At 40.2% G+C, this 13,382-nt stretch overlaps 1 protein-coding gene across 1 annotated transcript; it reads left to right on the plus strand.

Annotated features, from left to right (window-relative positions):
• The first annotated feature begins 231 nt into the window (after positions 1–231).
• On the plus strand, positions 232–11,755 carry LOC139727265 (segment polarity protein dishevelled homolog DVL-3-like). Its single transcript, XM_071638220.1, has 3 exons — positions 232–581; positions 6,355–6,424; positions 11,609–11,755. The coding sequence occupies exons 1-3, from the start codon at positions 418–420 to the stop codon at positions 11,738–11,740; spliced, it is 366 nt and encodes a 121-aa protein (XP_071494321.1). The 5' UTR covers positions 232–417; the 3' UTR covers positions 11,741–11,755.
• The last annotated feature ends 1,627 nt before the right edge of the window (positions 11,756–13,382 follow it).

A 13,382-nucleotide genomic window follows, 5' to 3' on the forward strand; every position in this document is an offset into this window, starting at 1 on the left:
TCAAATGACAAGCTGCAAATTGCAAGATTTACAAGCAATTGGACGAGGTCGAACTGCTTATTGGCCGAGCTATTGTATGCCGAGTTTTACATGGCGCCTGCAAACACTTGGCAGACCAACTGCGGTGCTCCTGTAATGCATCATCACACGCACAGTGAGTGCTTTCTACGTTTCTACATGCATGACAGTGAACCTATGGCCATACAGCGCTGCACACAAGATTGCAGCGTTTCGTATGCGGGGTTATTCTCCACGGTTTGCTGTGTGTGTTTAGTGGGACGGTATACGACAACTGCGGGTTGTTCATGGACTGTGCCTTGCTCGAAGTCGATCGCCGGCCAAACATTGTGGAAATATCTGGAAAAGAAGCAGTATTTTGTTGATTGATATTGATCTGATTCCTATGAGGTCCCTCCGATGATGGAGGAGACGAAGATTATATATCATATAGACGATGAAGACACTCCATATCTTGTGAAATTGCCGATACCTGCCGCGGATGTTACACTCGGAGATTTCAAGAATGTTCTCAATCGGCCGAACTACAAATTCTTCTTCAAATCTATGGACGATGACTTCGGGTGAGTTATATTTGAGTCAGTATGGCTCCGCAACTCGCCAGACGTGCCCTGGAATGTGCAGAGGAATATTGTCACGATGCTGTGGCTAGATATGATGTCAAAGATTATTATAGCAGAGAGGGAATTGTCAGCAGTGAAAAAAACAGAACGAAATCTGAAGTTAGGTGTTGTAGTGGGAGACCAATTTCTACGCAGGAGTCCGGTCCCGCACCGATATGGTGATACGCTGCTGCTGGCTGCTGTCTAACTGCGACCAGCCCCAACACGCAGTGTTGGGGCTGCGCATTGTAGCAGACATGATCATGACAGGCGAAGTATAGCGCCTAAAAATCAATATGAAATCGCAAAAATTCCGCAATATGAAGACTTACAGGTGAAGATGTAATGTTGAAGACTGACTGCGTTCAACTTTTGGTTCTGGTAATAGTCCCTTTCTGCTCGGTTTGATGAGTTAAATGCGACTCGGTCGAGAGGAACTCGGGAGAACTACATCTTATACAGTAAATGGATTTGAGATTTGTGCGCATGCGCTGGCCATCAAGTCGTGTAGCTTTGTGGCAAGGCCTTATCATACTGTTGGCAAACCCTCTCGCTGTATATTGCGTTGCTTTCTGGGTGGGTGCGCGCGCGCACGCCTTGTCAGAAGGCTAAACGCATTGCGACTCCGCCAGCACATGAATATTTACGTGCGCAGTGTACTGCATACTGATTTCGAAAATGGTGAATGGGATGGGGAACTAGGACTACGGACCCGTATATGGCCGTGAAAAAAAACGTTTTTTCAAGATCATTGGACCAATGTGAACAAGAACAAGGTGAACGAAGGGTATTAATTAGATAAGAATCTTATGTATACTGTAAAAGTACGTTTTTTCCTCGTGATATTCGAAACCTACGGAGGTGCGAAAATCTGTGACAGACTGTGTATGTTTTTCAAGCTTACCGATATAGCACTCTATTGACTCAGGACGCTCCCACAGTGTGTAACTGTGTATACGGAGCGTCCCGGGGTTAGCTGCTGTCTAACGTTTATAGGCCCTTGCTGCTGCCTGCAGGCTGCGGAGCTGCCGTGACCTCATTTCACATGTTTAGTTGCAATGAATTATTATATCGCGTCTAACGTCTGCTCCACACTTTTTTCCTTTTGTATGTTTAGTAAAGACCACTGTAACACACTGGGAATATATGAAGGGTGAATAGACTATCTGTGTACTCGCGAGTCAAATCACGAATGCCGCCTGCAGCCTGCCCTGGGTGTGTGTATTCAAGAGGCAAATCTTACACTTGATTCTGAATTTGCAGTTTGCATTCGATTTACACAGAAATTACAGTATACGACTCATGACTACTTACATCTAGTTAAAGTAAAGAAAACTTTAGAGGGCTCTTTAGATGGTTAATGTTAAAATGTGTGTTAAGGTAGAGAAGGAGGTCATTTTTGGTCATTTGAGTATAAAGTTTACAAACACTTTGACCAGTCTACAGTCAGTAGAGTAAAAAACAGCTACAAAATGTACATGAAAAGAGTTCCTTTTTGACAAGCCACCGCAACTGATTTATTATACCAAGTTATACACTGCCCTACCCTTGGCCTTGTGAGCTTACGCATGGATGCACGCACACACATTTGCTAAGAGGTACAGTACTGTAGTCTTGTGGAGTAGTACCCCGTTAAAGAGTCCCGCAAACCATGGCATAACCTCTGAGAGATGTTGCGTGTTCACCCCAGATGATATAGGGTCTCTAAATGGTCACGTTACAAAGCGTCTGGGTGACCCTGAGCTAAAGATCACGCCCAGTGCAAGTCTAGCACAACCTCCGAGAGTTGTACTTTGTGGGGATTCTAAACGGGCTCTGAGGTGAACGCGGCACAAACTTCCGGTGACCTGCTCTGTTTGTGGTGGAGGGCACATACACATATGTGCGCACAAGAAACTGCTGCCTTGAGAGAGGAGAAATGTCCGCCCATCGCCGGTTTCCACGGAAACGTATGCCGACATCACGATAGACAACTAGGGAACTCTTAAAGGGGGTCTGTCCCAAAGGAGCTCTTGCCCAGCTACAGATGCATTTTGAAATTTACTGATTCTAAACTCCAAACTACAATATTTTGCAGTGGTTGGGAAGACTTTCTTTTGGGACAGCCTTAAAGGGATGGTACCTATAGTTTTGGTTGAGATGGGGGATTCAGATTTTAACTTTTTATGAGATCATGAACCACCACTTCTGAAATATTAAAGAGCATATTATCTAAGAGGAATTCAAAGTTAATTTGATGAAAGTTGGTTTTGAAATGGTTGAGGTATCCATGGTAAAACAAAGAAAAACAAAGTGGTACTAATAAAGGTGGGTCCCCCCCCCTCCCCCTTTCCCAGGACCTCTTTGTTTATGGATATCTCAGCCATGTTCTACATCTTTTGGGGGCCACCAAAATGTCAGATTTAAAGATTTTAGTGGCCCGAAGGGACCAGCTGACACAAAAAAGTTTGTGTCAAGCCTTCTATTAACTCTGTAGAGTGTGTGCATGTGAGTAAACCGATGTCTAGTTGTGCATCTAGTTGTCAAGAGACCTTGGACGTTTATACAAGTGTAAACAGCAAAAGCACTCAATACACGTATCAAACTGACACAGGCAATTCCAAAGGATGTACATGTACAATGTACCTGGTATGTATTTGGCTAGTGTAAAGTGTATACCTGCTTGGCTCACCAATACCATGGTACTTGAAAGATTACAAAATTTATAGAAAATTGGTTAGAAGAATTGAAGGAGTGCTACAATGTAGTAAAGGTCATTCATCACCTTTATAGTAAACTGTACAATTTTGTACTTAATATCTCATAGCTATGAAAGAAGAAAACGGTAGATTTCATCATAATAACATGATCATGTGAGTGTCATAAACGTGGAAATATTTACTGTAAAAGTGGAAATTTTTGTGGTGTTGAAATTTCCGCGCATTTCGCGCAACCAGAAACTAGCGCGAAAATAAAAGCCCGCGAATATTTTTGTGGCCATAGGTTCCTGTGCGTGATGTCTTGATTCCGCGGAATTAAAAAACATGCCAAACTCTTCTGACCCGGCCAAGCGCGAAAAATTAGTTGCGCGAAAATATCCACTTTTACAGTATATTGCCAGGAGGTCTGAAAATGGCTGATTATAAATGCTGTCAAGTTGTCCTAACATTGATTCTTGCAGGCATTTGTTTAGTCTTCCCCATCAAACCATTTTTAAGAGCCATTCCTGAGCTGTGTTCAGATATTCATTGATGTAGACTGTGATCTATTTCTTTCTTTCTTTTTGTCAGATTGCATGCCAAAACATATTTTTTGCTTGCCCATGGCATCAGGCTTCCCCCCCCCCCCTGAAATGCACACTATGCTGTTATTGTGTTATTATTTATTACCTGCATTTATTGCAGATGTTCAGACATTGATATTTTATAGTTTTGTTTGTAAACCTACATGTACAATGCACAATGTGTAAGGGTGGTCTATCAAATTGTGCAGCATGACAACACTCTTTATAACTGTTTCTCGACCTCATTGCCCAGTAGGCCAGCCAGATTGTAAATTCATCCCCTTTCATTTTGTAATTTATGGTCCGTAATGATTGTTTCTTATCTTTCATTTATCCCTCCCTGTGCCTCCTTCCATGAAATATAAGGATTTACAGATATCATAAGATGAAGCAGTACATCTGTATTTTTATACAAACCTGCTTATAATTTGTATGAATGTTGTTAAATTTGTGCGCTAGTACAGTTGTAAATCAATTCAGCATACTTTTGTGTACTGAGCAAACACAATAAGACAATTATGGGGGTATGTCCAAATGTTTGTGGGGGAATTTATATCATGTTTGGTTACAAAGTATCTGCTTCATGATGCTGCAGGTACAAGAATATGTGTAAAGGTACACATGTACACTGTACAATTGCGTCTACAGTTTAGTTCATACTGAATGCACTTCCTGGCAATGCAATGCTAAAATTTGTTCAATCTGTAGTTTGCAGTTAGCTGAGAGTGTACATTGTAGAGGCAACTGGCACATGACCTGAAAGCATTCTTTATTTCTGTACGTACATTGTATCTACATGTACAAGTGGTACATGTATGCCGTACAACTTTCCTTGATGTTAATATTTCACGATTTTTTGTAAGTGGATTGATAGTGGCAAAACTGATGCCTCTTGTATCAGTGCTATTGCTTGACCTCATGGAGACGACTATTTTACTTCTCAGTCCATCGCTGTATGCCTACATTGTACATGTACCCTCTCATGACTGTAATGAGATGTGATGAACATAAAACCGTTGGCATTGTCAGTTGCAGTGATAGAGCCGAGCTGCTGACAATACAATTGTATGTAATGCATATATTGCATGCACTGACATGTGATGAGCTATTGTACAGTGTAAACTCACTCAGTGTGTCTTAGCTGCTGGTCAATACGTTTGAACCAGCTCCATATTCCCAAAGACCATCCGGAACTGTTAGCCTTGACATCCAGCCTTAAACATGAAGATGAGTCACAGCCATAGATGAATGAATTCCCCGTACCAGCGTGCGAAAGAATTATTCCAGGCCCATGCCCCCGCATGCAGGCGTGCAGATCTGCCCCTGCCTAAGGTTCACACTGTGCTCTAGTTTGCGTGTGATCATGCTCTTCATCAATAAGTGCAAGTCTATTGTGGCGGAGTTGGATGGAATTTGGGGGGTGTGGAAGCAGAAGATGCTGTCCTCAAAGATGATGCAAGTTGCCATGGAAGTTCATTCCTCCCTTTTCTCTACTACGATAAGGAAGGGAACTGAAGTTTCTCCTATCGCGAGTCTCAGATGAATTGACTGATTGCATGACTGAATAGTCATGGCTTGGCTGGGAAGATACCAAATAGTAGACCACAAATTTCTCTTGGGGATAGGAGGAGAGGGGATAAATAAATGGGTGGGAAAGTAGTATATTCTGTTTTTTTCTCAAATGTTGTAGTGCCCAGGGGATGAAGGAATGTAGTATGAAGTACAGAACTATCTTTAATAACAATGGAATTACTGATTTCTAAAACAAACAAAACAATAAAAAGAAAGGAGAAAATGACAACTAATGTAATATATGTGAGGCCATTCTTACTGTATTCAAAATTTATATGGTAGAAAATTAGTATCCTCTTGAAGAAGCATGTGCCAGTATACACACAAGCACACACAAATGCATTCATAGGCTCAAATATTTATAAAGGGTTCACAACAGTTGATTGCCATTGTTTCATGAACACTCCGGAATATACAACACCATGAGATGATGACCATGTGATGCCTATTAAATGTTTCTACTGGTTGCTCCAAAATAGACTTAAAATACATATTTGCAATGTGAATATATCCATTCTACACTACTGCTGAAGATGCCCCACCTCCCCATTCTGAAAAGTTAAGCTGTAAAATTTTCCCGTGTTTGATGTACACGTAGAACAATTGATGTACAATGTACATTAATGTATCAGTATACATTCAGTGCATTCAGTTTGATAGGCAAGTTCAAAGAGCTCTCAATTTTCTTTTATAAATAATGATTTCAAAGTATTGTGTCAAATTAATCGGCCAGGAGAAAGGCGATTATGTGGTCTGTGATGCTGGCAACCTACTGTATCAAATTTCTATTTAATGTTTCTGCATTGTTTATTATGATTAATATTCAGTGTTGATTGTGTTAAATCATGATAGTGGACGTTTAATGTTTATTCTTGTTTGTTTGTTGTTTGTTTTTTGCAGGGTCGTGAAGGAAGAAATAGTGGACGATGATGCCAAATTACCTTGTTTCAATGGCCGTGTGGTTTCATGGGTAAGTTTCAATTCACTGATCATTTTAAAGCATACATTATAGATTTCATTGACTAGTTTACTAGGGATCATGGGTACCAGTATGTTATAAAATGTGACATCTGTCAATAATTTGTTGTAATAGATTGAGAAATTGCATGTAATTGCAGTTGACAGCAGTTTCAAAATCTCATCTATTGTTGTGTCATGAAATTGCCTCTTCTGTATATATACACATGTATACAGTCTTTTGAAATCAGATGGAATGCAAAAAGAAGTCAACAACAACCAAATATGTACATTTGTAAAGAAGGAAAGTGGGATATGTTCTATAACGTGTGTAATAATGTATTTGTCTGAATCAAAACTATATATAAATGTATGTTTCAAACAACATGGAATCATGAATAGATTTCTAAAAGACATTTATAATGGTGAATACCTTTTTGTGGTCCTGTATATTACATTTGTAGGACAATTCTACATGAAATTGATTATGAAGAATCCATCTGATGTAGTGGAGGTACCTGGTACATTGAAAAACTTTGAGAGTGTTGTTTTTATGATAGATCTACATAAAGTGTATTTGAAATTTTGTTGCCACTGGAGTCTCAAGTGTGCATCACTGAGCAGTGATGGAATTTGATATCCAGATGTTTGCAGCCAAAATGTCATCTGCAAAATTAAGCAGTCACTTTCAAAGCCATTTCTGAGCTCTTCCCCCATTTGGAAGCCCCGTAATTCGAGGGGGGAACGTTTGGGCTTTTGTACTTCCCGCAATTGATTTTCCATCAGCGCTAATGAAAGTCATCAGGCTGGGATATTGATGCAAGTGTGAGGAGTTCAGGTGCAGTAACTACAGCGCAAGGTGTCATCAAATGAGTCATGCATTGGATCCTTTTGCGTTTTTTTTCCGCCTGTCTCTCTCTCTCTCTCTCTCTTTGGAGGGATACTGTATTGTGTTCTTTGCTGTCACCCACATTCTTTTCGTCGAGTAAAAAATTGTAGGAGTCTGCTGGAGAGCAAGCGTGGTCTCCAAGATTCGTCACGTCAGCCAAGCCTGTGGGCATTTCTAGCTGATTGCAGTTCTGTATTCTTACATTTCTGTATAGCAGAAGTGGCACACACGTTTGTAATCGAAGCATCCAACTGTACCACAGGACTGTGGCATGCATCTACCGATCATCGTAGATAGAGTAAAAAACTTCTTTATTGTAATTCATTAGCTCCGTCAATAACCCATTCCATTCTCAATATTTCTGAGTATGCATGATCTAAAAATGAGGTGATTGCAATGTTTTTCAGATCAATGCATTGTTAACTAATGTGTCAATATATTAATAGTACCTTTATTTGAAGCTCTCCCCCCGATCAGTTTAGAATTTTTCCTCTTACCTCTAGTTCTTACCTCCTTGGGTAATGACAGAAAATATACTAAATATGACATTAAAAAGATATAGTTGGGCATAGGAAGGGATAGTACATTGTATCTGAAGAAATGAGAGATGAATGCTACAAATTGTAAATGTGATGCAAGCTTTCAAGAAGAGGAGTGCATGGCTGATAGGTTGAGAGAATACTGTGGTTCAAAGGAGCAGAGAGATATGGATAGACTGCACACTGATTATCATGCAGTGATGCTTTGGAGGGGTCAAGTGTATCACCAACTTATGGAGATAGCGCGAGATTTCGCAATGTATCTCTTCCGATGTTAAACTATTGCCAGCATTCACTGAGCTCTATGTATGTACATGTACCGTCGTACAGTATGTACAGTGTACATTGTATGTATGTATGTGTGTACATGTATGTACAACAGTACGTATGTATGTATGTATGTATGTATGTACAGTGTATGTATGTACAGTCGTACAGTATGTACAGTCGTACAGTATGTACAGCAGCTGCTTAATATTCAGCCCCACTATGCAGCATACACTTTGCACAAGATCCTCGAGTGTGGTCTCCCAAGTGAGAGTGATATTATATCACCACCGGTTCTTCATTCTGTCCGTCCCTGTGACAAGTGTCTTGATTTCTCCGCTGGTAATTATTTTGTCCCGCAGGTGTGATGGCGGTGCAGTCTTTGCGTCGCCAAATAAGGGTAAAGTGTGAGACACAACAGCCCTTTACTCCGCCGCGCCGTCAAAGAGAATGGCTGCTGGTGTTTTTGGAGTGGCGAAAATGCTTGGCGGCCGAGCGGTGTAGACGTGCCCCCAGGCGTGGCTAAGTCCCAATTGTGTCTTAATTGCAGACCGAATGTCACAAGGAAAGAGAAGACACTTGTATTGTAGGTGGTCAGGTATGCAGAATTTGCATGTGTTTATCATTGGCATAGGTGTATGTTTTTTTCTTAGATAACAGCATTTTGACTGAAGATTCTGTTGAAGGTAGGTGGGGGGGGGATCTCAGAGAGCATTCATTTTTTTTCAGGATGATTGCTCTCTCTCAAATTTACCTTGGTTGTCAGACAAATCAGCTGTGTCTGATTCTGCTTGAAATAGCTTGCATGCGATGGAAAATGAAATTATGATTTGAATCTGATTACACAAAATACAAGTGTATGTCTGTTTATCTTGGATTATTTAAATGGTCATAGTGGAGTAACACACACATACACACACACACACACACACACACACACGCTCAAAATACATTCTTGCAGGCAGCCTGAGAAACTACATACATGTTGTTAGAAAACTCAAGAAAGTAAGTCTTACATGAATATTATACACCAGATAATGTAAAATTTAATGTGGCAATGTTTGCATCGTAAATCTCATTCGAGTATATTTGCCTTTTCCCCCATTGTCTGATGTGTATGGTGCACTGCTCGTATGCATATATATGTTCAGCTTGATTTGATATAACATGATACCATAGTATCATAGTATCAGTCATCCCCTTTTTATTTTTTACTTAAATTTACATTTTCTCCATAGCTTTGGTCTTGATGAATTTTGTATCTTTAAGTTTATGGTGTGCCGTGTTCCTCTTGTATGTATACAATAGAGGTCTGAATAGTCTTATGGAACTTAGAAATTTGTTATCCCTTTTGCAAATGATTTTTTTTTTTCTGATGTACAGTGTATGAGATGGAAGTTTTGTAAAATGCACAGAGAATCTTGTAGATCATTCTTCGCTATATGCAAATTATTGTTATTGTTTAATATTAAAAGTGTAACATGTACAGCAAAGTTGAAGACAGTGTCAGTTGATATCTGCAATGTATGGCTTCATCATTATAGTCATAGCTCTTAAAGGGATGACCAGTAGTATTGGTGGAGATGAGAATTGGTCTTTTAACTTTTTGCGAGATACCAAGAAACCACTTATGAAATAATACAGAGCATACCATTGTAAGAGGAATTCAAAGTTTATTAGATGCAAATCGGATTTGGAATGGCTGAGACATCCAAAAATAAAGTAAAACAAAGCGATCGTAATAAAAGGTGGGACCCACCTTTTATTAGGATTGTACTGTTTTGGATATCTCAGCTATTTCAAAACCAATTTTCATCAAATAAATGTTGAATCCCTCTTGGAATTGCATGCTCTTTCATACTTATTGAGGAGTTTCTTATTATCTCACCAAAAAATATTAGAAACCTGAAGTTAGGTCTTAACCAGAACGATCCCTTGGACAATGTTATCAACAAGTCTGATTCATACAGATTTCTCTTCTCTGCTGCTTTGATAAGAGTTCATTCTGAACAACTTGTTTCATAGATGAAATTCTCCCATTTGTTCCATTACATACTGAATCTAAATGGTCTGTGTTCAAAGTGTTACGGGGTTATACACATTGGTTAACTGTCAACTTTGAGGCAGAAGGGTACAGCAAGTGTTTCAATGGCTTGCCCTCTGCTAGAGGATTGTTCAGCCCCCACTAATGGTCAACAGACAGGGACAATGCTGGACCTCAAAAGAGGGGGTACTTGGTGTGAAGGATTAGGCCAACCTGTAATTAGAGCCCCTCAAAGCTTAACAAAGGGCGAGGGAGGGGAGAAGATGAAAGGCATTAGCTCCTTGGGTGTATGAACTCCTTTGAATCTAGGACTGGCTTAGAGTGTGTAATGGATGCTGCATAATCAGCAGGAAGCATTTGTGGAGCCACCATCCACAAGTGACCACAGTGCATACATGAGAAAAGGGGAGAAGAAAATCTGTGTAGTCCCTTCCACTGGATACAGTGTGTTGACTCACTTGTGAGATGGCTTTATACTGAGAAACACACAAGAAGAAGATTGACCTTTTTATATAATACAACTATAAAGGAACTTCCTTGTTCCGTGGCGATGCGTGCATTTCTCTGTCTATTCAGCATTTTCATCTTCAGAAGGCATTCATGTACAATGTAGTTTCAAAAGGATTGTTCAGGATGAAAGAAAAAATTAGGGAGGATGAAATAATAATGCGCAGCTTGCATGAAATTTTGAAGCAATAGATATCTTATATCTTCCGCAACCTTTGTGATGGCATTCAACCCGTTGAAGACGAGTCCCGAGAATACTCGTGCGGATGTCTGTTGGAAATGTGTGTTATAGCAAAATCAGTCCATCCTCAGTGGGTTAAAGGTCAGGTGCGGGGAGTTCACTGCTCGTAAGTTGAGGAACATACATCTTTTAGAAAATGATTGCCATCAGATACAGTAGTTGTCTACAGTTACCCTATGATGCATACTTCCAAACAGTTTTATTGCTATTTGCTTTAACACATTAACCCATTCATTTTAAAATGTAACTTGCAACTTCTGAGCATCATCCCTTCGATATTTTCTTCGAGACTGAATGCTATAGTACAAGTGGGATGAAAAGCTTGTAGCAAAGACCCTCCTTTAAAGCTTTACTTCACTGTAAATCCTTGTTATCTTGCATTGTTCATTGGAGTGACAAACGTCCTCGATTTAATCGGACGAGTAAAGACTGTAGTTTTGCCCCTCTCCGCCTGCTCCCATTCCACCCAAAGAAAATGATAAATATGTGTATCATTTTGAAATGTGTGATTGAATGAGTCAATGATCTATTTTTGCAAACCTCTGATTCTCTTGCAGCAGACACAGTCTTTATAATGCCAACTTTTTAGAATTACAATGTAAGTTGCATGGTCATCACTGTTTTGTTATGTTTAGTTCTCTTTTGCATACCTGTATACATTTTTATAGTCAGAACTCTTTATTGCATTCCTTCCTTTCTCTCTTTTATAGCTTGTGCCGGCTGAAGGAAGCACCAATGGGTCTGATACAGCATCCGTAACCACGGATACGAGGGGGGATTCCCAACCCCCAGCAGAGAGGACAGGGGGCATCGGAGACTCCAGACCACCTTCCTTTCAGTAAGTTGCCATGGTAACTTGGGGATAGTATAGTAATAGGAATCAATGTCATGCCATTTATACAGTACGTCAAGTACTTTCTGGTATTGGAACCAACCCAAAACTTGGGACTATCAGCATAAAGTACAAGTGTACATCCATTGAACATAATTGTATATAAAGGATCATTTTGAAAGAACAAAAGATAAAGACCAAAGCATATCTGAATCCTGAACTGTATTTCCAGTTTTCTTTTGACACCGACATGTGCTAGAATGGTCATACGGTAGTATCAAATCAATTCAATTTCCAAAGGAAGTCAACTAAAGAATTGAAAGGGAGATGTTTACCATTTTAGTATTATTTGTGGAAGCTTTTGGAAATAAATACTTCTGCTTTCTGCTTCTGGAAAACTAATAATCCATCTCCCTGTTTTCTGTTGTATAGGACAGCCAAGATCATTTTTCTAATAATGCTAATCCGAGAACAGATCAAAATTCTGTTTTACTCCCCTATCTTCAAGTTTGGATTTAAAAGGTACATAGCTAGATTGCATTTCCCCCTTGATAGGTATCTGTCAGTAGTCACATTTCTTTAAAGAAAGCGAGAAAGAATAAAATCATACTCTTACTTTATGCGCCAAGTGACATCTGAATGTTCAAAGAGCAAAATTTGGTTTTGATATTATACAAGCAGCCAGTATGTAGCATTGTTAACCAAGACACCTGTGACTGTTCTGGTAAAGTGTCATCAAATATTCTTGACTAGTAATTAGTAAGGTCTGGCTGTAGTTCATAATGTAAGCTGTTTTGAGTGATTGGCCTATATTTTCTAACCTGCTTGCCCTATATCTCTATACTATTTGTGGACACTTTGTAAAAGTTTCCCACGGTGTCCACACATTCTTCATGATCTTCCCTGAAATATGAAAATAAGAGGGCCTGTCCCTTCCACCCCCCCCCCAAAAAAAAAAAACCGAAAGAGGAAAAATTCAATCATGTACAATGTGAGCATGTGCTCCAGGGACCCTGCTATAGCACTTCTCTTTTCCTCCACACGGCTGCATCTTGGCCAAATGCGAAGAGAGAGAGAGAGCCTCGTTGCGGAGGGCATTCTTCGGCGGAGAAAGAATGCCTCACATTCATAATTCGCCCTGGCATGTGACAAACTCAACTCGGGTGTCGGCCGGCAGATGGGTGGGTGTTTGTGGGGGCTTGGGAGGGCCCTTCTCTCTGCCCAATTCCCCACTGGCACTGTCAAGAAGCATTACCAGCCGGCGGCCGTGGGGGCCCTCCCTCCCTCCATGTTGTGAGCCAGACAATGAGGGTTTGCCACACCCCACCCCCTTCTTTTTCCTCCTGACAGCCTAGCCAGACCCCATTCACATGAACACTGTACGCTTGTCCTCCAAGAGTTTTTGTCCTCCAAGAGTTTTCGCCCTACTATCTTAACGCTGTAATGTCAGTTTTATGGCAGAAACTCACATGGAAGCATTGTCATCAAACATAAAAAGTTGGCCATGTAGGGATGTTATGTACTGTAAAACATACAATTGTATGTTTGCGGCATGAAATTTTCGCGAATTGCCACTGGCATTCAATGCATAGAGTGTAGACAAGAACTTTTGCATGCATTTTAATTTCGCAAATTTTGGCGCTCGCGAAATT

The sequence above is a fragment of the Diadema antillarum genome, unplaced genomic scaffold (assembly GCF_040938485.1).
Source record: "Diadema antillarum isolate AM-2024a unplaced genomic scaffold, OU_Dant_1.0 seq00000124_RagTag, whole genome shotgun sequence".
NCBI classification, from domain to species: Eukaryota; Metazoa; Echinodermata; class Echinoidea; order Diadematoida; family Diadematidae; genus Diadema; species Diadema antillarum.

Bases quoted from the DNA above. Each gene is read 5' to 3' on its own strand.
- LOC139727265 (XM_071638220.1), top strand. From the start codon at position 418: ATGATGGAGGAGACGAAGATTATATATCATATAGACGATGAAGACACT. The intron at 582-6,354 runs GTGAGTTATATT...TGTTTTTTGCAG, and splicing joins TCTATGGACGATGACTTCGG to GGTCGTGAAGGAAGAAATAG. The intron at 6,425-11,608 runs GTAAGTTTCAAT...TCTCTTTTATAG, and splicing joins ATGGCCGTGTGGTTTCATGG to CTTGTGCCGGCTGAAGGAAG.